This window comes from Capra hircus, chromosome 25 (genome assembly GCF_001704415.2).
Source record: "Capra hircus breed San Clemente chromosome 25, ASM170441v1, whole genome shotgun sequence".
Taxonomy (NCBI): Eukaryota; Metazoa; Chordata; class Mammalia; order Artiodactyla; family Bovidae; genus Capra; species Capra hircus.
In genome coordinates, this window is record NC_030832.1 from 42,406,690 (window position 1) to 42,431,919 (window position 25,230).

The 25,230-nt window shown below is 59.9% G+C and overlaps 1 protein-coding gene across 1 annotated transcript; it reads left to right on the plus strand.

The window, feature by feature from the left end:
- DNAAF5 (dynein axonemal assembly factor 5) lies at nt 30-23,840 on the plus strand. Its single transcript, XM_018039916.1, has 13 exons — nt 30-677; nt 1,396-1,580; nt 4,842-4,966; nt 5,373-5,491; nt 8,530-8,762; nt 9,289-9,501; nt 10,869-11,012; nt 12,248-12,416; nt 13,384-13,531; nt 16,036-16,186; nt 16,996-17,152; nt 18,488-18,679; nt 22,790-23,840. The coding sequence occupies exons 1-13, from the start codon at nt 59-61 to the stop codon at nt 22,918-22,920; spliced, it is 2,586 nt and encodes an 861-aa protein (XP_017895405.1). The 5' UTR covers nt 30-58; the 3' UTR covers nt 22,921-23,840.

Here is a 25,230-nt window from a genome sequence, read left to right on the forward strand (position 1 = left end):
CGCACCGCGGCCGTCGTAAAAGCGCCGGTCTCCCCTGGTGATTAGCAACGCGGGGAAGATGGCGGCGCTGGTAACGCCTGAGGCCGCGGCGCCCCGAGGCCCGACAGAGGCCGGGGAGACGGCCGAGGCGGCGGCGCTGAGCCGCGCCCTGAGCCGCCTGCTGCCCGGGCTGGAGGCCGACAGCAAGCTGGGCCGGCGGCGCGCTCTGGAGGCGCTGCAGCGGGTGCTGGAGGCGGCGCAGCCCGAGGCGCCCGACGCCGACCCCGACGCCGCGGCCGCGGCCTTCCAGGGCCCGTGGGTGCACCTGCTGCTGCCGCGCCTGCTGCGCCTCCTGGCTGACCCGGCCGAGAGCTGCCGCGCGCTGGCCGTGCACCTGCTGGGGCTGGGCCTGCGGCGCGCCGCGCGGCCCCGCGACGCCCTCCCGCGCCTGCTACCCGCGCTCGCCGCGCGGTTGGCCAGCCCCGAGCCCGCGCGCCGCCCGCCGCCCGAGGCCTGCGAGGAGCTGCGCCTGGCGCTCGTGCAGCTGCTCGGCCTGGCCGTGCGCCTGAGCGGCGCCGCGTTCGCGCCCCACCTGGACGACGCGGTGCGCGCGCTGCGCTGCACGCTGCTCGACCCCTTCGCCGCCGTGCGCCGCGAGAGCTGCGAGTGCGCCGCCGGCCTGGCGCGCGCCACGCCAGGTGCCAGCCCCCGCGCCCTCCCCGGTGGCGCCCTCCCCGGTGGCGCCCTCCCCGGTGGCCCCCTCCCCGGTGGCCCCCTCCCCGCGCCCTCCTGCGGCCCCAGCCCCGAGCGCAGCGCCTGCCCGCAGCGAGCGCCGCATCTCCCGGTCTCAGCGCCGCTCCTGCGCGCCGCGCGTCTCCTCTGGGCCCCCGCACCCTGGGCAGCAGTGAGCCCGAGCCTGCCTTGATGTTAGGACTTGAGCGCTGAGAGAACTCGCTGGAAGTACCACTGAAATCGCGACCTCGCACAGGTCTTAAGCAGCGGCAGAACTGCAAAGCCGGAGGGTCCACCTGGGTCTCAGGAAGACCCCCGGTCCTGGCTTTCCGTGAGGCCCGTAGAAGCAGGGTGGCTTTGCCTGAGGCGGTGCTGGCGCGGTTTCCTGCTCCGTGCTGCGAGTCTGGCTCGGCAGGACCTGGGGAGGCGTCGTCTCTCCCCACTCGGCGTCCCTTTCGGGCACCTGTCGCAGCCACTGGCAGCTTCAGGCTCTCCCCCCCCGACCCCCAGCTGCTGTGTTCAGCTGGCACGGGGTCCTGCCCCAGGCCTCCGAGAGAGGTGCTGTTTGAGTCTCTGGTCCCGTCCCTGAGCCTCTCCCAGTGAGGGTGCCACGCTCCCAGCGGAGCCAGGCCAGAGCGGAGGCCCGCCGACCCCCTGGTGACTGGTGGCCTCCCCGCCCCACAGACCACTTCCACATGCAGTCGGAGTCCCTGGTCGGCCCCCTGATGCAGGCCGTCTCCCACCAGCACTGGAGGGTGCGCGCGGCCGTCATCGAGGCCGCGGGCGCGACGATCCAGTTCGGCAGCGGGAAGTCCGTGGATGACGTCCTTCCGCACTTGGCCCAGCGGCTCTTTGACGACGTTCCCCAGGTAAGGGGAGCTTCTCCAGGGCAGCCCCTCTTCACCCCCAGAAGCATGCTGGGGTGCTGTTTGTCAGTTACTGACTTCTGTCCTTTACTAAAGATATGTGTGACACCAGAATGTCCTTCCATCCTTCCCAGCCACAGGGTGTTCCTGGGGAGAACTGAATTGTTGTAGTGGATTTGTTATGCTTAATTCTAAAGGATGGGAACGAGGACTGTTTGCTTTTAGGAAGAAACTCTAAACAGGGTTTCCACGGTCTGTAGAAATAAGTGTAACATGCCGTTCATCAAGGTGATTTAATTGAAAAGCCGCAGAGGTTGCCAAACCAGGAGGATTGGAGCCAGGGTCAGTGTGTTTGGGTAATCCCTTCCCTTGGCTTTGGGGCCTGCGGAGACAGACAGACAGGCAAGGCAGGCGGGCAGAGGTGAGAGAAGCAGCTGTTCTGTCGGCAGAAGCCGCTCAGAGTCGTGGACCTAAGGCTGTGGGGGCAGAGCGAAGGCCACCCGGGCAGGCTCTCTCCCACAGGGGAGAGTGGGTGAAGGGCCCTGTCCCCGGGGCAGGAGCAGCGGTGGTTGCTGGTGGGGGCCTGCACGGCAGGCGACAGCGGCTCCCGTGCCCCCGGCAGAGGGAGCACCAGCCTTCTCGGGTCCTGTCCGTCCGTGCTTCCATGCTGGCGCGTCCCTTCCCACGGAAATCCTCCATGTCTGAGACTGGGGCTGGGATGGGTGCGCAGGACCCCACTTGGAGCTGGCCTCCTCCAGGCCTGGGTCTGTCGACCCCAAAGATTGCTCTCCAGCACCCCAGCTGGCCTCCAGCCACAGCCACGCGGGGTCATATTGTTTTCTTCTTCTTTATGATTGAAGTGTATACTTGATGCACAAGGCAGTGTCGATTTCAGCTGTACAGCAGAGTGGCTCAGCCCGCACACGTGCGTGGAGTGGCTCAGCCTGCTGCCTTCTGGAGCGCTTCCCGCTGTGGCTTCTCACAGGGTGTTGCGGCGCAGGAGGGCCTTGCTTGCCCGTGCGTACGTGCTGGTTTGTGACTGCCAGCTCCGAGCTCCTGGGCCTTCCCTCTCCACTCGCCTCCCCCTTGGTGACGCCCAGTGTGCCCTCTGCGTCTGTGAGTCTGTCTGTTCATAGGTAGGGTCCAAATACAAGCGGTGCCATCCGGTATTCGCCTTTCTCTGACTTTCTTCGTTTAGTGTGATGATCTGTGGGTCCATCCATGTTGCCGCAAACGGCATGATTTTGCTTTTTACGGCTGGGTAGCATTCCACCGTCTGTGTAGGCACCGCATCTGTATCCGTTCACCTGCCCGTGGGCGTCTGGATTGTCTCCGTGTCCTGGCTGTGGTGGGTATCATTTTGAAGTGCGTTTTTCTCCGTCGTTTGCCGGGAGCTGGGTCGCTGGGTCCCGTGTTAGCTCTGGTCTTAGTTTTTCAAGGAGCCTCCGTACGTGCTCCCTAGTGGCTGTGTCAGTTTACATCCCAACCAACAGTGTAGGAGGGCTCCCTTCTTTCCACAGCCTCTCCAGCGTTTGTTATTTGTAGACTTTTCCAAAACTTCTGTGTTCTTTTTTATTTTGTTTTTAAAAGTTCTGCTGCACCGGGCCGTCTTTGTTTGCCCCAGCTGTGGGAGCGGAGGCTGTCCTCGGTTGCGGCGAGCGGGCGTCCCACCGCCGTGCCTCCTCTTGCTGTGCGGCACAGGCCCTAGCACCTGCGGGCTCAGTTGTCTGGCGGCCTGTGGACTCTCCCCAGACCAGGGGCCAAACCTGTGTCCCCTGCATTGGCAGGCGGAATTGCAACCCCTGGAAGACCAGCAAAGTCCATCTGGAGACTTTAATGATAGCCATTCTGATTGCTTTTGATTTTCCTTTCTTCAGTAATTATTGATGCTGAGTGTCCTTTCACGCGCCTGCTGGCCGTCTGCATGTCCTCTTTGGAGAAATGTCTGTCAAGGTCTTCTGCCCGTTTTTCCCTTGGGTTTTTTGGTTTATTGCTCTGAAGTTGTATGAGTTGTTTGTACATGTGCGGAATTACTCCCTTGTCAGTCGCGGCATGTAAATATTTCCTCCCCGTCTGCAGATTGTCTTTCTGTTTTGCTTATGGTTTCCTTTGCTGGGCGAAAGCTTATGAGTTTGATTAGGTCCCGGTGGTTCAGCTTCATTCTCTCTATATTATGTTGGGAAACTGACCGAAGGAAACACTGGCACGGTTTATATCAGAGAAGGTTTTGCCTGTGCTCTCTCCTAGGAGTTTCATGGTGTCATGTCTTAAGGTTGAGTCTTTAAGACGTTCTGAGTCTGTGTGTGTGTGTGCTGTGAGGGTGTGTCCCAGCCTCACCGACTTCCACGCCGCTGTCCGGCTTTCCCGACTCCGCGTGCCCTCTCCCCACTGTGTAGTCTCGCCTCCTGTGTTGAAGGTGAGCTGGCTGCAGCTGTGTGGGTCACTTCCAGGCCCTCTCGCTGCCCCACCGATCCCCGCGTCTGATTTTGTGCCGACACCATGCTCTTGTGACGACTGCAGCTTTGAAGTGCTGTCTGAAGTCTGGGGAGCCATGCCTTCAGCTTTGTTCTTTCCCCTCAGGTTTGTCTTGGCAGTTCTGGATCTTTTATGATTCCATATAATCTGTAGGATTATTTGTTCTCACTTTATGAAAAATGTCATGGGTAATTTGATAGGCCTCAAATGAAATCTGTAGCTTACTTTGGGTGGTGCAGCTGTTTAACAGCGTTCTCCAACCCAAGAGCAAGGTGGGGTGTCTTTCCGCTGCTTTGAGTCATCCTCAGCTTCCTTTATTAATGTTTCTAGTTCTCAGCACGTGAGTCTTTCACCTCCGTGGCCAGGTTTATGCCCAAGTATTTTAACTTTAATGGTGCAATTTTTAAAAAGGATTTTATTTTTACGTTCTCTTTCTGATGCTTCATCGTTAGTGTAAAGCTCGCCTTCTCGCTGCAGGGGGTGTGGTGTGTGCAGGCACGCACGCCACCTTCTCAGACACAGGCGGCTGGCGCCCAGCCTGCCCAGGAGCTTCCGTAGAGAAGGCTGCGGACATGCCACAGGGCTGAGGTAGGGCCACGGAGCCTGCTGTGGTCAGTGGGGGTCCGGCCTGAGCCTGCAGGACGAGGGCTCAAACCAGCAAGACTAGGCGTCCTGGCTATCTGTCCGCAGACCCAAGATGCGGGCAGCGGGGCTGCTGGAGCAGCGAGCTGGCCCTGGGCCCGGCGGTGCCCACGCTGGGGAAGGCCGCTGACTGCCTCCCGCCCGCAGGTGCGCCAGGCGGTGATGCGCGTGGTCGGGGGCTGGCTGCTGAGCCTGCGGGACCGCTACTCCCTCTTCCACAAGCTCATCCCACTCCTGCTGAGCGGCCTCCACGACGAGATCCCTGAGGTCGCGTAAGTGACGCCGTGGCAGCTGCGGCCGGCTCCGGGTGCCCCAGGCCGCCCGCGCTCCTCCCAGGCGCGGCCTCTCCTCTGTTGTCATTTCCCGCGGCGGCGGCTTCTCCTCTGGGCCAGAGCCCCCTGCAGCCGCCCCCTCCTGCCTGCTGAGCAGCCCCCGGGGCTTTGACTGGGCCGTTTTGCACCTTCCGCCCCTTGCCCGGCTCACAGACAGGAATTAGGCAGGGCTGAGGCTGGCAGACCCGCAGGTGAGTTCTTTCAGGAAGGGGCCCCTGTCCCCACGGGCGCCCCCTAGTGCCCTCATCCCTGCGGGCGCCCCCCAGTGCCCCTGTCCCCGCGGGCACCCCCCAGTGCCCCCGTCCCCGCGGGCGCCCCCTGACCTGCGCTGTGTCGCATGTGGCAGGTGCGAGGCCAGGAGCCTCTGGGAGCAGGTCGGCCTGCAGTGGCAGACGGAGAACGAGGACGACCTCAAGGACAAGCTGGACTTTGCCAGCCCTCCCCCGGCCCACCACCCCTCACCAGGTGAGTGCAGAGGCTTGGGCTGATGAGGCGGGCGTGTCCTGGAGGTGGAGCCCGGCGTGGGAAGGAGCGCCCCCGAGGCCCCAGGCCGGCCTCCCTGGGTATGTGAGGACACGCCAGCTGAGGAGCGCGGGGCTCTGGGGAGTTCTGAAAACGGGGCGCCTTGTCAGCTCACGGAGCTCTTCTGTCAGCTTCACCTGCAGAGGAGACACGGGCCCCGAGTGGGGTGCTGCCCTAGCGTTTTGGGTGATGCCTCCTCAGAACAGAGGCTGCCATTGGCGGGCCCCGTCCTACCCCTCGCTGTGGTCCCTGCCAGACTGTGAGCACCCACGTGCACGTGCACACATGGGCACCCACGTTTCCCCTTAACTCCCAAGTCAGATCCGAGCTGCATTTCCGAGGAAGCCCCTGCCTGCCAGGCCCCAGCCCCGCTTCTTGCGCCAGGGCCTCGCGTCCATCTGGTGTCCTGTGTTGAGGAAACACTCTCTGTCGGGGCCTGAAGCCCCTGTGAGCCTGATGGGGCGCCTTCGTCACTGCCATCTGCCTGCAGGTGCTCTCTTAGGGTGCCGCCGTGATGGGGTGGTGCTGGCCGGGACAGAGCCTGGTAAACGTGCGCCAGGTCGGGTGGGCAGTGCCGTGGGAGTGAGCGAGCCCTGGGGCCGGCAGGCCCCGCCGCACCTGGCCGGGTGGAGCCAGGGCCTCGAGGGGCTCCGGGCGTGGTGAGCTCCGGGGGGTGGGTGTCGGCACCCAGCATGCTCCTGGTGGTGTTCCTGAGAGGCCCGCGGGGCGGCCCCCCTGCACCTGGGAGGCCTGCGTCTTCTTTCCTTCTGGTCTCCCTGTCACCTCAGGCAGTGTCGCCTCCCGCACCGCACAGCTGCTCTAAGGGGAGATCACACGTGTTCTGGAAAAGCTACAGAAACTAGTGGCTAGCAGGGACTTTTCTCACTCACTGAAGTTTGAGGACTCACCACCTTCTGAATTGCCACATCCGCCATATCATGTACAAGAACAGAGGGCAGAGCGTTGTCTGAGTGAGGCCACGTGCCCGCCTGCCTGCGGACCCCTCCCCAGACCATGCTAATATGGCCCCTCATCCCCCAGACTCACTGCAAGGGACCAGCGTCACCAGGAAGAAAAGGGCATCGATTTGGCATTTTGTCTTTTGCAGGATTATAACAAGCTGAAGCTCCAGTACTTTGGCCACCTCATGCAAAGAGTTGACTCATTGGAAAAGACTCCGATGCTGGGAGGGATTGGGGGCAGGCGGAGAAGGGGACGACAGAGGGTGAGATGGCTGGATGGCATCACGGACTCGATGGACGTGAGTCTGAACTCCAGGAGACGGTGATGGACAGGGAGGCCTGGTGTGCTTCGATTCATGGGGTCGCAAAGAGTCGGATACGACTGAGCGACTGAACTGAACTGAGCTGATAACAAGCTCACTTAAACAGCTGACAGGATCTGAGCCTCCGGAACTAAGTCTCTCGTACGCCGTGGAGATAGGAGAGTCACAGGAGCAAGCGCTCACCGTGGGCCTCGCGGCTCAAGCTGTGCTTTCTACTAAAACACCTTTTAAACTCTGACTTGTCACCGTCTCATTTCTATTTCTAGAGTTGTTTTGAATCTTTAAGATGAAAATCTTGTAATCAAAATCCTTGAAGGCTTTTTTATAGAAATTGAGAAACTTATCCTGAAATTCACAAGGAAACGCAAGGGACCTAGGTCAGTTGAAACTTTGAAGACAAAGACCCAGGTTGAAAGACAAGCACGTCTGGCTTCAAGACATAAAGACATAGAGACATAAAGCCAGAGTGAGCAGGCACAGAGGGGTCAGCATCAGACAGACGGGCTGTGGGCAGGGCGGAGTCCAAACACAGACACATGGGTGGCCTCTGGGTTCGGATGAGCTGCAGAGACGGCTCAGGGGAGAAAGCCGGTGCCCCTGGGCCTGGATCCCGTCCTCCTGACCCACGAGGCTGAGCCCCAGTGGCCTGTGGGCTGGAGAGTAGGACCCACACATTCCACAAAGGAATGGCTGGTGGACCGGTTCTCATCAAGACGAAGACGCTGAGAAAGCTCAGCTGAGGGCACAGAGGGGATGTTTGCAGACTGCGTGCGAAGGACGCGCTTCCAGAGCACAGAGGGAACGGCAAGCTCAGCAGCAGCTTCAGTGGGTGAAAAAGAGATTGAAAAGACATTTGCCTGAGAAAGCGCCTGAGAAAAGGCCCCGGGCACGATGGGTCCTGAGCAGAATGCGGGTCCTGAGCAGAATGCGCTTTAGAGCAGCAAGGAGACACTGCCTGCTCCTGAGCTTGCCCCGCAGGTGGCGTCCCGGGCGTGGCGGGGGGCGGAGCCCGGAGCAGAAGGAGGACGCACCGCTGCTTTGAAAAGCCATCTTAAACAGTTTCTTAAACCGTTAAGTGCCTCCCTGCCGGGTACCCACCCGAGAGAAGAGCTGTTGGCAGCAGCGTGCGCCAGGGCAGCTCAGGCACCCATCAGCAGGTGGACGGGGGGACGAACAAGCTGCGGTCTGTCTGTGCAGTGGCGCACGCTCAGCAGTGAGAAGGTCTCGTGTGCCCCACCACGCGGTGGGCCTCAGCATGCCTTTCCGTGTGGAGGGAGGCCGGCAGAGAGGGCCGTGTGCTGTGCAGCTGCGCTCACAGAAGGAAGAAGAGGCCGCTCCTCCGAAGTGACGGGAAGCCTACCGAGCTGCCTGAGGGAGGGGTGGCGGTGGGGGTGTTGGGAGCGCAGGGCGCTTCTGGGCGATGCGTGTGTCTTGTCTTGAGAGCCGTGTATCCTTTGTTAGCACTTTGAACATGTAGTTTAATGCATGTCCCGCCTCTGCGTTGCTAAAGGCTTTCAAGGAAGTAGTGGCACTCTGGCCTCATCTCCTGTCTTCAGAGTCGGGCTGAGTTCTTTAAGGCCTCGGAAACCTGTAGGTCTGCCTTAGACGAGGGATGTGCGCTGAGTGACTTTCACGCGAATCGTTGGGGTGTGTGCTTCTGAGTGTCACCGTCTCCCTCCACCTTCACGACCTGCAGGGAGCCGCCCGGGGCTGGGCTGCCGAGAGCTCGTGTTCAGAAACTTCTCCAAGATCCTCCCCGCCGTCTGTCACGACCTCGCTGACTGGGTGGCGGGCACCAGGGTGAAGTCGGCGCAGCTGCTGGCCGTGCTGCTCCTGCACGCCGAGGACCACACCACGCAGCACCTGGAGCCCGTGCTGCGCGCCCTGCTCCACGCCTGCGCTGACGAGGAGGCGGCCGTGGTCAGCAGCGTGAGTGGCGTCTGTGGGGCCCCGCCCTTGCTTCTCCGCTCTGCCGGCCGTGAACTCGGACCTCAGCAGGCACAGGGGCGCCCCGTGTGAAGCTGCAGGTGTGCCGTGGCCCTGGGCCTGCGAGGAGCGGCGTGTGAAGGCTCTCCTTAAGCACGTGCGGGCAAGTGGCCCCGCGTCCGTATGAAAACACAGCCTCCACCCGCAGGCCCTGCAGTGGTCAGCCCGCAGGGACCGTGGGCAGGCAGATGTGCAGAGCGGCCCCCCGGGGTCCAGCTCAGGCAGCCGGGCCTCAGGCTGCTCTGACAGCCCTCCCACGAGCCAGACTTCCTTCCCCTGGCAGTTCTGAGCTCACGGGAGGACTCACTTGTTTCGTGAGCATTTGAGGAGGAAACGTGCTTACAGGGCTGTTTCTGGGGGGGGGGGGGGGTGAAAGCATGTGAGGCCGATGCCGAGCAGTGTTGGTGGGGTAGCAGGGAGAGCGGCCGCAGCCTCGGTGCCCCAACCATCCCCGCCCCTCCCCACCCAGTGCACGAGGTCTGCAGAGCTGGTCGGCACCTTTGTCAGCCCGGAGGTGTTTCTGAAGCTGATCTTGCCAGCGCTGAGGAAGTCGCCCTCCCCCTCCGGCCTCCTGGTCCTCGCCTCCCTCATCCGAGGCTGCCCGAGGGAGGCTCTGCGGCCACATGTGAAGGTCATCGCTGTGGAGCTGGCGCAGGCTCACATCTGCCAAGCGTCTGAAAACGTGAGCACGTGGGGGTGGGGGGGGGTCATAGAGTCAGCCCGTCTCCATGGTGCTGCCGTCCCCTGCTGGGGCCATCCACGCGTAGGCAGTGACGGTCACGTGTCCCTCAGGCCCCTTGGGGATAGCTGGCTGACTGACCACGTGGCTGGGGTGCAGCCACCGATGGACCCGTGCGCTCCTGGCCCGTTCTGCTGCATCCACCTGGGGCACAGGCAGTCCTCAGTCACACTGGCCACATTCCGAGTGCCCAGTATTTGTGGCCAGTGGCATCCGCCCACCCTGTCGGTCCACACACCTCTCGGACACCATGTCTCCACGGCAAGCTTGTCTTTACCACAGCACTTGGCTTCTCGTGGGGCTTCGGCAGGCAGCCTAATTTGGCACCTGTCACTGGGTGCTGTGCTTGGCGGTTACAAATTTATTGTCTTAAATTGAGCAATAAATCCGTTACATCTGAAGCTGAAACAATCTAGGTAGTTAGACTTAGTCATTCGGAATAATTTATAATTATTTGCTATTGATGGAAAAATATCGACCTTGTTTTTGTTTGGTTGTGATGGTCTTAAACCTTGACTCTTTGCATTGGAAAGTGGCCCCTCTGTCTGTCTCTGGAGCAGCAAGGGTTTGCCTCACTGGGCATCTGCTATCATTCTGCAGCCCCGCGGGAAGCTGGCCCCGCACCAGGTAACACTCAACAGGGGCGGCCGTGCCCACGGGGTGGACAGAGCGGGGCAGCCACCGCACTGGGGACATACACATGACCTGCATGCATGACCCCTGTCCTGACCTTCTGTCCTCTGTGAAACAGTGAAGCAGACACGTGGGAGGGGCGTTGGGGTCTTCCTGTGGGGGCCATCCCACGCCCACTCCCAGCCCTGTTGCATGATGGATGAGGCTGGAGCCTGGGAGCTGAGGGATGGGCTCGGCCCTCCCGAGGTGCAACCCTGTCTCCCCAGCGGTCTGGAAGCGTCTTTTGAGGCATAGAATTTTATCTGTCTTTGTTCACTGAGCATTACAGGAGTTCAGAAGTGCACAGAGCGGAGGGGAGCAGCATGCACCCCTCGTGCCTGCCGCGCCTTCCCGGCCGCACCCCTCTGCAGCTTGACCGGGCCGGGGAGGCCTGGAGCGTTTGAAGCAGACCCAGGGTCCCCGGCCCTTCCCGTGTGTGTCGCTGAACTGCACATGGAACCCGTGATCCTCGGGCTCAGCGGGGGTTCAGTTTCCCTGCTGTGAAGAGGGACGCCCTCTCGATGCTGACGTGCGGAAGCCCGGGCCTAGCCCGCTGTGGCTGCACGGCCTGGCTGGCGGGGCCGCATCTGGGCTGCCGGGCGGGCGCGGGGTGGCTCACCGTGCCGCTCTCTCTGCAGCACCTGTATGGCGAGCGCCTGCTGCAGTGCGTGCAGGCCGTGGTGTCCGCGGGCCGGGAGGACTGCCGCGGGGCTGGCGAGCCGCTCCTGGAGGTGCTGGTGACTGTCCTGGCGCTGTGGGGGCCCACGGGCCTCGGCGACAAGGTGAGCGGGGAGCCTCCTGCTTTGGCGCAGCCCCTTGACCGTGACCGTCATCCGTCGTCTCTGCTCTCAGACGCCACGTCGTGAGCTGGCCCACCGAGCTGGTGACCAAAGGCAAAGAATCCAGACCGTTCGGTGTGTCTTCCTCTAGGCAGCCTTGGGGGGACCCAGGATTCGCGATTCCTTCCCACTGAAGTTGACTTCAGTGTCTCAGAGTAAAGACGCTACTTTACCTTGGAGGAACGGAAGAAAGGCGGCCTCCCTGGTCATTAACAAACCTGCGTCTACGAGAGGTTGACAGATGCAGGCGGGGAGATGTTGTCACGTTTCCCTATTTAGTTACAGCCCAGCTTTCCAGTCACTTCCGCCCCCCTGGCTCTGTATCTGACTTGGAACCTCCTGCCGTCTAGCTCCCCGCCACTGTAGGGGCCAAGCGGAGACAGGTGTCTGGCCGCTTCTCCCTGAGCTGAGAACTCAGCTTCTCCCCCTGGTTCTTTCTCCTCTCTGCCCACACCGTGTCCAGGACGCACACACACACCGCCCTCCCTTTCCCTAGTGCCTTTCTAAACTTTGTTTTGTCTCTTGAAAGTCCCCTTCTCTGGAGGGCACGTGTCTGAGCTCGTGGTTTGTCACCATAGGGCCATAAAATTTATGTTAGAAAAGTTGAGTTGGTCCTCATGGAGGGCCTGCAGGCCAGACTTGGGCCCCAGGCAGCGTGCAGAGTGCCAGGCGCGTCCTGTTCCTCAAGCCCGAGGCGGGGGTGGCGGGGTGCGGGCCTGCAAGGCAGCCCCAGCTCCACTGTCCAATCTGCCCTCACCACTTGGCCCCCAAAGCAGCAGACACACCGTTGCTGCTGGTCTGGTCAGGTGCAGAGCTCAGAGAGGGGGCCTTGGACCCACCTTCACTGACCACAGTTTAAGCCTGTCAGCTCAGTCCCTGAAGCTGCCCGGTCCCCTTCTCTGCAGACAGGGTCCCGCTGCCCCGGCCCTCTGCCCTGCAGGGACCGCCCTGCCCTGGGTGGTGCGAAATGAGGGGGGGGACGCTGGACCTGCTGTCAGCGCACGTCTCTCCATTCATTTGTCGTCCAGACGGGCGGGCCGTGGACTGGGAACCCCAGGTCACAGGGCGTGCGCCCGAGTGGCTCTCCCTCCCTCGGGCAGTGAGGACAGGGGTCTCCAGTGGGGTGTGTGAGTCCCACGTTCAGGTTGACTGTCCCAGCCGGCGACTTGCTCCCCCAGGTTCAGGAGACGCTGGCCGAGCTGGCTGCAGTGGAGGGCATGGACAGCAGCCAGGACCTCTTCCGAGCACGTGTGAGCCCCCTCCTGGAGTGGCTGGCTGCCTCGCACCGGGCCTGGACCGGCCACTCCGTGGAGCTCCTGCAGTTGGACGTGGTGCTCACCCACTCAGGTGAGCCCCAGATGGGTGCCCCGGGCTGGGTTCCGAGCACCGGTGCCTGGCGGCCCTGGCAGCCCAGCGCAGACGGCCAGACTCACCGCCCAGTCGGCCACGCGCTGGGGCCTGGCTCTTCATTCACTCACGATCACTGTCACCTGTGGAGACTGGCCATTTTAAAACCTCGTCTTAAAAGTGCTGAGAATGTTACAGTGACGAATTGATGTAACGTGGTCTTGAAAGTCTGCCCAGGCACACGTCTTGATGTTAAGCCTTGAACGCGGGACTCGGCATGGTGCCGTGTGTGGCTGTCCTGCGGGTTAGGGGCTCGGGTGGAGGCTGGAAGGCGGGAGGGGGTGGCAGGCTTCCTCTGGCCACGCTTGTTCCACTCTGACCCTGGGCTCTGAGGCGATGCCTCTGGACAGATTGAAGTCCTGCCTGAGTACGGAGTCAGCAGACGGGGCGTGGACCAGAGGGCCTGAGGCTGGCCTTCGTCCCTTCTGACACACGCCCCAGGTCGGCACAGGGCCTGGTGGGAAAGGCAGCTTGTGCGACTCACATCCAGACCCGGAGACCCGTCACGGGCGAGCCCAGGCCCTGAGCAGCGTTGCTGCGTTTGGGATCCTGCCAGGCTCAGGGCCAGGGCGCTGCCGCTCCGTCTGGTGACAGGCGTGGGGCGTCGTTGGCTGCCGGGTTCGCGGCACACGTCCAGCAGCTTTAGACTCTGCGTAGTTGATTTTGACTGGTCTTTAAAAGACTGACTTCAGTGTTTTTATGAATTTGGTGAGATGTGAGAAGAAAAAGTGCGCTTGGCAAACAGTTAGAGCCGTGGCAGAGGGGGCAGAGCAGGGCCGTGGCGTCCTGCGCCGAGAGCACCCTGCGCCGAGGGCGCCCTGCGCGCTGTGCCCCGCACCCCGCCTCTCACTGCCAGGGTGGCTGCAGGGCTCCACCTTCTCACCCTCCTGCTGCCGCTGTATTCTAGGCCCTGCCCTCGGAGAAGCCCTGCCCCAGCTGGTCCCCATCCTCAGGAGCTGCCTTCAGCCGGCCAGGGACCCAGCCATGCGCCTGAAGCTCTTCTCCACCCTGACGGGCGTGCTGCTGGGAGCCCCGGAGACGGTGGATTCACAGGGGTAGGTCGGCTCTGCCCCCCCACCCCACCCCCGCACACTGAGTTAGGGCTGGGTCGTCCCCACCTGCCCCGACACTGAGGTCTCGTGGGGACTACGGTGACCCCGAGCTCGAGGCCCTGCTGTCCTGCGGCTCCCTCGTGCCACCCTGACACGCCGCCCCAGGGAAACAGCGCGGAGCACAGAGACACTGAGTCAAAGCTGTGCTCGTGTGGCCATTAAAATCCCACGGAATGAAGCAGTTTCAGGGAACGTTGGCTCCTGATGGTTTATACAGGACTGTGCCCAGCTCTGCACGGCTTCTGGTGCCTTTCAAGCCTCACAGAGTTGACTGAATGTCCGCGGAGTTCAGAGCTTAGGGAACGCGTGTTCTGCAGAGAGACTGGAGACAGTGAACACCCAGGCCTCCAGCTCGGGGCTTCGGAGAGGAGGGGAGCACGGGGCTGGCGTCCTTGGCAGGACGGGCAGCAGGCGGCAAGATGCTGAGAGCTGTTTGGGATCTGAGAGAGCAGATCTCAGCCGTCGGCCTGTCCTGGACTTTCCCAGGGAAATAACGGGTCATCGTTCAGACCTCGCCTCTCTGGAGGTCGCTCTGACCTGCTGTTGGGCCTCTAGCCAGCCCATCGCGCTGCAGGAAGCGTTGTTTCCTACTTGTCTGCAGAGGCTTCTGGGTTAGGAGAGCCCATAGACGGTGCGAGTCGGCCCCGGTGCCGTCCTGGGTGGAGGGCCCACAGCCCAGCTGCTGCCCCTCAGGCCCCTGCTCCCCGCGGACAGAGACGCCCCAGGAAAGAGGCCTCCGTGCTGGGCTGAGCTCCCTCAAGAAACTGCTCGGAGGCTTCTTGTGGAGAGAGAGGCGCTCAGTTTCAAGTGTTTAGTGAAAGTATTAGCTGTTTTACAAGCAGGAGAGACTTTGGGAAACAACACCTGCTTGGCTTTGAACTAGAGGATTGTAAAATCATGGCGCCTGAGACAGCAAGGGACCCCTGTGCCCACCCCGCCCTGTAAGGACCCCCCGCCAGAGGCCGGGGGGGTGCCCCCGGGTTGGAGCAGGAATCGCGGGTGATAGAGGGCTGCTCCCCGCTCTGGGTGCCCAGAAGTTGAAGGAGCGGTCCCCTCACACGGTCCCCTCGTGCAGAGCAGTCCCCTCATGCCGTCCATTCCCGTGGAGCGGTCCCCTGGCACGGATGCGTCCATTTCCCTGGAGCGGTCCCCTGGCGCGGAGCTGTCCCTGGTGTGAATCCGTCCCCTGGCGCGGAGCGGTCCCCTCGCGCGGATCCGTCCCCTGGCGCAAATGTTACGGAACCCCTCTCCCATAGGGCGAGACTGGGTGCTGGCGGTTCTGGGGGAGCCTGTGGGCCCCCCGGCTGGGCTTCCTTGTCTCGGGACCCAGCTTGGGACACGTGTGCGTGCTCCGCGCGCAGTGGGGCTCATCCTCCGGGAGTCTGCTGCGCTTTCTGCTCCCAGCACCTCACTGGAGTCAGAAGCAGCTCAGGTGGCCGCTGCCTGTCCCTCGTGGCCGGCGCTCAGCCCCCAGGCCCGTGTTGCCACGTGTGGGCCACCTCAGCTAGGACGCGAGACTGACCTCTCCAGAGCCCCCTGGTGGATCGCTTTTCAGGAACCAGTGGCTCTTTGCCGCAAGAATTGGAGCAGGTTGGAACCTGGGAGGCCTGTGAGCCCCGCTGCGCCAGGTTCCCAGGCCCCGCTCCGCAGCGCCCCCCGCTGGAGGTCCTGGCGCCCTGGCGCCGGTCACACCGACCTGCTCCTGGAGCCTCCTCAGTGCAGCGTATCCACTTCCTCCGGACACAGTCGATGGGTCACGTGTTCAGCAGACTAGGTTTTGCGCCACCAGCAGAGGCCTGTGGGGCAGAGGAGCTGTAAGAAGAGCCGAGGCTGTGCCCTGGGCTTTGGATGGGGCCTCAGCTGCGGCTCCGCGGTGCAGGGTGGCCCGGCCAGCCCGTGGGGCTCGGGGCTGCGATCCTGGTTCCGCTTTGCTCTGTCCTGACGGCTGTTGAGAGAAAGGGCCCCAGCCGTGTTGGCGGGAATGTGCACGTCTCCCGGTGTCCTGGCACGTGGGACCGTGGGCACAGCCCCAAGGTGCCCTCCTGTTGAGGTGGTGGGTGTGGCCATAGCGACTTCACATCGTCTCAGGGGCCGCGAGGCCCGTGTGTGTGTGAGGATGCTGCCCCTGGAGTCACTCACCATCCCAGCGATACTCCAGGAGGGTGGTGGACAGGGCAGCCCCTGGGCCGCCAAGCGGGAGGGAGGCTGGAGTATGCAGCAGCCCAGGGCCCGGCCCCGGAGAGGCAGCAGGTGCCCCCCGGCAGCCGTGGGGAAGCCCCACGCCCCTCAGAAACCGTGTCCCTGAGAAATACTTGCTCAGTGCCCAGGGTTTCGTTTCTGCTGCTTCCTCTGGCCTTCTTCCTCAGGGCCGTCCATTTCCCAGGCAAAAGCGCTGCCTCCAAGGAGTCTGAATGCCCCACGCCCGCTCTCTCCTTCTTCCACTCCAGGCAGCTCCGCGGCTACCTGGACACCCTGGTCCAGGACATCTTCGTCCCCAACCTGCAGTGGCACGCCGGGAGGACGGCCGCAGCCATCCGCACGGCGGCCGTGTCCTGCCTCTGGGCACTTGTCAGCAGCGGCGTCCTGTCGGACAGGCAGGTAGGGCTCGTGCGTCCCCGGCCCAAGAGGGAAGGGGATGTGCCCTGGAAGCGCACTCGCCTGAGTCTCCTGTCCTGACAGCTGCAGCAGGAGGTCCCAGGCAGACCGAGGGCGGGACCGTGGGGCTGGCGGGCGAGCAGAGGTCTAGGGGCAGAGTCTGGGCTTCCCTGAGTCACCTGGTGGTTTTCTCAGGTGAGCGTTACATTTACGGGAACAGACTTCCTCACAGGAGCCTAACTGGAGTGTTGCTTGTGTTCACGTCTCATCAGAGGGGACTGAGGACACAGTGGGAGCAGGGGGCACGGTGCTGCCTGAGCGGCTGTCACTCAAGTTAAGATGTCCCCTCGGGCCTTCTCTGGGGGCCCGGTGGCTAAGACTCCGCTGCCCCAGTGCAGGGGCCCGGGTCCAATCCCTGGAGGTGAATGCGCCGCAGCTAAGAGGCGCATGGCACAGCTGGAGGCCCGCGTGCTGCAGCCAGCATGGCCACGGCGATTTGCAGCAGCGTTTACAGAAACGCCCCCTAAGCTTTACTGGACAGGATATCCAGCTGTGCTGGCAAGCAGTGGGCTGTGTAGGATCCGTGCCTGAGATTTTCTGAATAACAGACTTTTTAAGGATCAGCTGACCAGTGTCCAAATTGTCTGAATTTAAATTCAAGACTCGAGTCTGCTACTTACATAGAAATTGCAGAACAGCGTTCCAGACTCTGTGATGGTCCAAGTCTCTCCCATTACAGGCGGTGCACACGGCGCGTGCAGAGCGATCCCTGTCCAGCCAGGACGCACAGCTCACGTGGTTTCTTATTGCAGATACAGGGCATGCAGGAAACACTGATGCCTCAAATTCTGACCGCCCTGGAAGAAGATTCTCAGATGACTCGATTGATTTCGTGCCGGATCATCAACCTGTTTTTGAAGACCTCTAATGGTGTGACTGATCCAGACAGATTCATCAAGATTTACCCTGGTAGGACATTCTTCTTTCCCCGGTCCTGTGTGTGTGTGTGACAGCTGCCTCTGTCAGAGGAAGGGCAGGAAACGCTACCTTCGACTTCTGGCCAGGCTGGTGCCGAGTCCGCATGTGGCCGTGGTGGGTGTGACGTCACTGAGCAAGGAGCACAGCAGGAGGGGCAGGACGCGCGCCTGTGGAACTGCGGGGTGGGCGCTCGGCCGCCCCGGAGCCGGGGGCCGCCTGCAGCAGGCGGCGTCTGCACCCGGGGAGTGCGGGCTCCCGCCTCACGTGCGCTGCGCCACGCCTCCTGAGCCTGAGCACCAGCGAGTCCCAGGCACGCATGCAGCGCGGGCCTGCTGCCGAGGACCTCAGGCCCGTGGGTGCGCCCTTGCCGGAGGCAGGTGGCAGTTGCATGCTTGAGCGCAGTCATGACCCACAGAAGGCTGCAAGGACAACAGCCTTCAGGACAAGTTGAGCGCTTCTGGGGGCAGGCTCTGCGGAAAGGGTGCCAGACGTCACCGTGTCTGTCCTGAAGGTGCCAGGAGGCAGGCGAGGAACACAGGCGTTCCCGCAGAGAGAAGAGTCAGCAGGCCCTGTGCCCGAGGCCGTGGTAATCCTGAATCCACCGCTGGGCGAACATCTGATTCCCTGCCGACAGCTTAGAACTGGCGCTGTCTTGGAACCTGCTGCACGTTTCAGGATGAACTTTCACAGAAAGTGAAAAAGACAAGTTGAGAAAAGTTCAAGTGGGAGCACCGAAACCTGGGAGCACCTGGGGGTGGAGCGGAGCCTCCCGAAGACGCCAGTCATGGGGCCGGCATCTCGCGTGCGCTCTGAGGGAGAAGCACCCGTCGATAAGTTTCTCCCGTTCACGGGAAGCGTTCCTGCCCCTCGGGAAGGACTGTTCCCCCGGGACGTCTGGTCTCGGAGACTCAATAGAAACAGCCAACATGGCTGGTGGCCATCATGTCACCAGCCCTCCCCTCCATCCTCAGAGCCGCTGTGGGCAGAGAGCAGGGTCAGCACATGCCCTTCCTGTGCCGTCTGTGCAGCGGGGAGAATGGGGCAGCGGGGGCAGGACGCCTGTGAATGACTCTGAGCCTGAGCATCTTGGAGCTGGGGGAACCCCAAGGCCACCCTACGGGTCAGAGGGCACAGACTCCCAGGCCGGCCAGTCATGCCTCCACTCAGTGACCACAGAGTCCACCCTGGGCCAGAGCAGCCGAGGGTCCCAGGACACCCCTTTCCCGGCACCTGCGTGTTGGTTTCCCGGGACGGGTGCTGGGAGTTTAGCTGTGCACGCTGGCCCCGGAACCTCTGCTCACACTCTTGTTCTGCTCCCACCCCCAGAACTCCTAAAGCGCCTGGACGACGTTTCCGATGACGTGAGGCTGGCAGCCACCTCCGCCCTGGTGACCTGGCTACAGCGTGTCCAGAGCGAGGCCTCGAAGTGCTGCTACCAGAGCAGCGTCCGGCACCTGTACCGCGAGCTCCTCGTGTACCTCGACGACCCGGAGTGCGCCGTCCAGGACGCGGTTCTGGGTAAGAGCCTTGTCCCCACCCGGGCTGGCCACACAGGGGCCACTGGCCGGCGCTACAGCTCTCGAGGTAACAAGAGGGGACTTGTTCGGGGCGACTTGGAAACTGCTCACAGTGGCAGCATCTGCGAACGGACGGGTGGTCTCACTTTGTACCAGGAGCCCACACATGTGCTCACGGCGGTTCCTGACCGACGTCACCCTCCCCATTTCTACAGACCTCACACCCTGAGCAGGAGTGCAGAGACTGCCTCACAGGCACACGCTCAGCCGTGGCTGACGGCCCCACCTGACCGTGGGTGTGTCCCAGTCAGCGAGCCTGCAGGGACACGGCGGTCGCCCCGGGTGCTCCATTCCGTCGGGGTCACTGGGCGCCGTGCGTGTGTCCCAGTCAGCAAGCCTGCAGGGACACGGCGGTCGCCCTGAGTGCTCCATTACGTCGGGGTCACTGGGCACCGTGCGTGCGCTGGTCTGGGCGAGCATCCCAAGTGGCAGCGTCACACGCAATCCCTGAAAACACTCAGTGCCTCCCCCGTCCGTCTGTCTCCCTGCCCCTCCTGGACTTGAGCGGCCACCCGTCCTCTGGTTTACCTTTTGCAGACATCGTGTTCTTGAGATCGTGGGGTGTGAAGCCTTCCACGTTGCCTTCTTAGGCTTGGCGACAGGCACTTGAGGGTCCTTTTCCTGGTGTGAGGGCTCATTTTTTAGGGCTAAGGCCTTGTCTGAGTGAACCAGTCTGTTTATACCTCTGCCGGGGTCCAGCCCTGGTGGATCCAGGGTAGTTCGAAGGGGAGACGGAATCGGCGTCCTAGGAAAATACTTATTTAATTACAGATATGAAGAGAGATTAGAGAAGAATAGTGTAGTAGGAAGATTAGTGGAGAAAAAGAGGCTGAATAACTTGGTTTACGTGGAATACCAATAAAACTTTGAGACAAGAAGCTTGCACCACGTACGTAGGCCACAGGCGTCTTTCCGTTCTCCCGAAGGAGAGGAGGCACTCAGGCCTCCCCAGTCCAATCTTAGAAGCCCAGGCAAAATTAGCAGGCTTGGTGAGTGAGTACCCACGCTCCAGATGGGAATTCAGCCAGAAAAACGGAGAACAAGAAACGACACGGGGGAATCAGTCTTTCCAGAAACTGATCCAATTTCTTCATTTTTCAGGTTTGTTTATATACCTTTTTGTTATACATAGGGATGAATACAGAGTCACGCAGGGTCAGCAGACCTGACCCTTGTCAAAATCAGGTGCTTCATATAAAATTATACAAAGGTCTTAGGAGTTTTACATCATCTTCTGACCATGAGGCCTGCTGACATTTTATGGCCCTTTCTGATAACAGTCAGTCAACCAGAAAACTTATTTTTTCCAGGGGTGATTTTTTCTTAAACCAGGCACCACCCTCCAAATAAAGTTGCATTCCTATAGGATGAGGGTGTAGTGGGTTACAATCAAGAAAAGGAATTTACTTAGCCTAAGGTTTAAAATGATTGATCTTAAAGGTTAATACTTATTTCTCCCATATGCTAGTTATATTCATTATAAGGGCAGGGAATATGGAGATTTAGCAGCAAATATTGGCTCAACAAATGAAAAACCCTTCACCAATATAATTTTTAATCGACCCACTATACTATGCTAATAATTTTGTAACTTCTCAAAAGAGTCTGTATTTAGAAAGTTTTAAAGCATCTCGTGCCTCTCACGGTTGGGAGGCTGCGAACAATCACATGTGGCTGGACGAACCTGCTCAGGCAGGCTAGAGAACCTTCAGAGGAGTTTGTAAGTTGAAACACCCTTGTCACGCCCAGGAATTTTTATTAACTGGAGCTGCAAGTTAACTCCTCCGAGAGAGGTAGTGGAGGGGTCAGCCCCCCGTAAAGTCAGAGGTACAGGTGAGAGCATAAAACAGTAAAGCAGGCACTCTGGTTTTGGGGGCAGATGCTCGGGAACGGGGGTCTCCTGAGGCTCGGTCCCGCCTTTGCGTGTGCCGAAGCCTCCTTCCTCGTGACCTTTGCCACGGGCGGAGTTCCTCACGCTGGCTCCCGGCACACCTTCACTGATCCCTTTACAGAGGCATCTTCATCACTTCCAAATTGTGATGAAAATGCATTAAGCTTCTCTAAACATCTGTGTGCAGGCTTTTTGCAAATGTGCGTTGTCGGCTCCTTTGGATAAATATGGAGGTTGTGATTGCCGGCTCGCGTGGTAAGAGTGTGGTGTGAAAGGGAGACGCAGAAGTCACTCAGTTGTGTCCGACTCTGTGACACCATGGACTTTTCCAGGCCAGGATGCTGGAGGGGGCAGCCTGTCCCTTCTCCAGAGGATCGTCCCAACCCAGGGATCGAACCCAGGTCTCCCCCATGGCAGGCAAATGCTTTACCAGCTGAGCCACGAGGGAAGCCCGAGAGTACTGGAGTGGGGAGCCTGTCCCTTCTCCAGCGGACCTTCCCAACTCAGGAATCACACCGGGGTCTCCTGCACTGTGGGCGGGCTCTCTACCAGCTGAGCCACCAGGGAAGCCCGAGAGTGTGTTTGTTTCCTAAGAAATCGCCCAAGTGGCTGCACCATTTAGCAGTGCCACCTGCAAGGTGAGAGTCCCCGTCGTCCCACAGCCTGCCAGCAGGGGGCGCACCGACTCCAGCCCTCCTGACGGGTGTACGGCTGCCCCTTGTTTTAATCTGCGTCCCCCTGCGACTCGCCTTGTGGAGCACTTCTCCGCTCGCCTGTCCGTGGGTGTCCAGGCTGTCTCCGGGTCGCGGCTGCTGCACATGGTGCTGCTGTGAACACTGGGCTGCGTGTGCCTTTTCAAGTTCGTTTTTTCCGGACACACACCCAGGAGTGGCATGCTCTTGGGTTTCTAAGGAATCTCCACACTGGTCTCCATGATGGTTGGACCGGTTCACATCCACCAACAGTACAGCGGGCTTCCCAGGTAGCGCCAGCGGTAAAGAATCCCCCTGCAATGCAGGAGATGTGGGCTCAGCCCCTGGATCAGGAAGATCCCCTGGAGGATCTAATACTCTTTGCCTGGAGAATCCCATGGACAGAGAAGCCGGGCGGGCTGTGGCGGGCTGCAGTCCATGCGGTCGCAGAGAGGACATGGCTGAGCACGCGCGCGGACGCACGCACGCACGCACGCACGCACGCACGCACGCACGCACGCACGCACGCACGCACGCAGAGCAGTATGGGAGGGCTCCCTTTTCTCCAGCCCTCGCCAGCATCTGTTGTTGGCAGACTTTTTACTGATGGCCATTGGACCAGTGTGACGTGGTGCCTCGTTGCAGTTTCGATTTGTGTTTCTCTGCTCATCAGCGACGGTCAGCATTTCTCCACGTGCTTGTTGGTGAGAAGTGTCTGCTCGGAGCTTCTGCCTGCGTTCGGCCGGGCTGTGCCACTGCTTGGCGGCTGGGCTGCATGAGCTGCTTAGATCTGCGTCTTGGAGATTAGCCCCTTGTCGATTACATCATTTGCAAACAAGTCGTATTTTCTTTTAGTTAAAAGTGTTTTCTCTGGAGGCGTCTTCTTTGACCGTTGTGGTATTTAGAGATGTGTTGCATGATCTCCAGCTGTTTGGAGTTTGTCAGTTGTCTCTTTGTTACTGACTTCAGTTTGATTCCACTGAGGTCTGAGAGCAGAGACTACAGGGCTCCTGCTGACGGTGTGCCTTACGGCCCTGGCCGTGGTCTGTTTTAGTACATGTTCCATGGGAGCTGAGAGGATGTATGTTCTGCTGGTGTTGGATGAGGCGGTCTGTGGATACTCAGCTGACCACTGGCGCTCTTGGATTCCGCTTTACCCAGCTGCCTGCTGGATCCTCCCCTTTCTGAGAGGGGCGTGTGGGCGTCTCCTGCACAGTAGTGGATTCGTCTTCTCCTCACAGCTGCCAGTCTTGCCTTGCATAGCGTGACACTCGGACATGGGGCTCATACATAAAGATCCTTATGTCTTCTTGAGAACGGACATAGTCATTACGCAACGCCCTCCTTACCCCCGATCACTTCCCTTTCCCTGCAGCCTGCTCTTTATGGCTGTTGTAACTTTCGTATGAAGCTAAGGTTGGCTTCCTATTCATTTCTGGCATCACAAAAGTGTTTTCCTGTTTTGCAGAGGCCCTCAAAGCAGGCAGCGTCCTCTTCCCCGACCTCCTGGTGAAAGAGACGGAGGCTGTCCTCCACAAGCACCGCTCGCCCACCTACTGCGAGCAGCTCCTGCAGCACCTGCAGGCCCTGCCGCAGTGATCAGAGTCCTGGGAGCAGAGCCTCAGCGCAGCAGCGGGAGGGGCAGACGCGCAGCCCTCGCCTCGCCTCCCCTGGGCTGGGACTCGTGGCCTCTGAGCCTCGTCACAGGGCACCTGTCTGCCAGCAGCGGAGGACCCTCCCAAGCAAGCCTTGACAGCAGGAAGAATGTACTCCCGGAGCGCCCTGCCCAGTGCCTCCTGGGACAGGTTTTCACATCCAGCAGGTTTTGAAATAACTTCGCTGAGTGGCTTCTGTATTTTTGTGTCTTACTCATACAGTTCATTAAGAGATCTGCCAGAAATCGATGGCTGACTTCACATTAAGTGTCGGCTGCTCATCCTGGCAGCCTAATCCACGCGCTGTGTGTTTTTTAGGCTGTGTGTGCTGCGAGGTTCGTGGGCTATTGGTTCTTTCTTGCTTAAATGCCCACCAAGAAAGTTCTTGAGTGTTTATAAAGAAAAAAGTCAAAGTGATTAAAAAGAAATATTGTTTTTAAAAAAAGAAGAAGATGAAATATTTCTTCTTTGGGTTCTGTCTACTGAAACTTTATATCTCCGGGAAGACACTGAAAAGAACTTGAAATGTCAAGAACTACCATCAGCCAAGTCTTCCCCTTTTGAAATGCCATGTGGGCTGTATTTGGTCAGTGGTTTCTCTTAGATCAGTAATGCTGACAGTGTTGAGAACAGGATATTCAATCAGATATAATTCTGGTTGCTCTTGTACGTAGCAGTACAGTAAACCTGTTATATTTTCCTGCACTTTCTATCCCCAAGTGCCTAAAAGATTTCATTCTAAGCATTATTTCCATAAGCCAAATATTTATGTTAACATAAGAAAATGCTCTATTTTTTCCAAAAATCAAATATTAACATTTATGCTTTGGTATTTGAAAATATAACTTAAAATATTTATTATAATTATTCTGTATGCCTGTCTGTGTTTTGGTAACTGAAATTGAGACTCATTTCTTCCTCAGATTTAGCCTCACAGCAGCCTCAAGAATCCTGGGCCTTTGGACTGGGGTGGGAGGTAGGGGCGGGGGGGTCTCACTGCTTGTTGACGTACCCTCTGTGGACACCAGGTAGCAGGCGCTCCAAACAAGTTAAGACAAGGGCGGCAGCGAGGCTTCCAAGGGCTTGCCCTCCAGTGGAGTCCGCCTGAAGAACGGCTGAGAGCTGAGCCTGGGTCGCTGCGTCCCGGGCAGCGCAGCTCCTGATGTCCGCTCCTGTGCCCTCCCAGGCTCTGAAGGCGCAGCTCCTCTCCAAACCCCATGTGGGTTGACGGCTGCAGGGATGGCGGATTCCCTCAGTCTTCCCCCAGCTCCGCGGCCGCCCTCTGCTGTCTCTGCGTGCCCTTCCTCAGCACCACCTGGAACCTGTCAGAGATGCATGTCATCTGACCTCGGTCCAGACCTACCGAATCAGAGACGACAGGCCGGGGACTCCTGCCTGGAGAGCACGCGTTTTCACATCCAGCAAGAAGCCCCATCTTCTCCCTCTGGTCAGTCAGTCACAGGAGCCGAAAGTAAACAGCAGAGAGTTTGGCTAGGAGGACACCGCGTGCTCGACCCCTCACCTCCCACGAGGCCGGCCGGGGCTGGGTTCCCCCCACTGCTGTCCAGCCCGGCTGCCGCGGCGGCATTGACGCTGCGCTTCTGCTGCTGTGCATCATTCGGGGAACGACGCGGAGGCAGCGTTGCAGCGAATCAGGACATCCGACACAAGCTCGGCCTGTGAAGGGGTAGTAACCTTTTTAACACACCCGTGGCTTGCGGGGCCTTCAGTTCCCCAACCAGGGATTGGACCCGGGCCCTCTGCAGTGACGGTGCCGTCTTAGCTACTGGAGCACCAGGAAGTTCCCAGAAGTCTAATTTTTCGACTTGTTCCTTTATGGATTGTGCTGGTGATGCTGCATCCAGGAGGTTTGTGCTCAACCCAAGGTTTCATTTCCTGAATTTAAGAAGCTCAAAAGGTTACTTTCTTAAAGGTAATTTATCTATCCTCAACCCATGCTGTGGTTCAAAAACAAGCTCCTTTTAAAATCTCTTCTCCATGCTACTAAGCTGCTGCTAAGTCGCTTCAGTTGTGTCCGACTCTGTGTGACCCCATAGACGGCAGCCCACCAGGCTCCTCTGTCTCTGGGATTCTCCAGGCAAGAATACTGGAGTGGGTTGCCATTTCCTTCTCCAGTGCATGAAAGTGAAAAGCGAAAGTGAAGTCGCTCACTCGTGCCCGACTCTTAGCGACCCCATGGACTGCAGCCTACCAGGCTCCTCCGTCCATGGGATTTTCTAGGCAAGAGTACTGG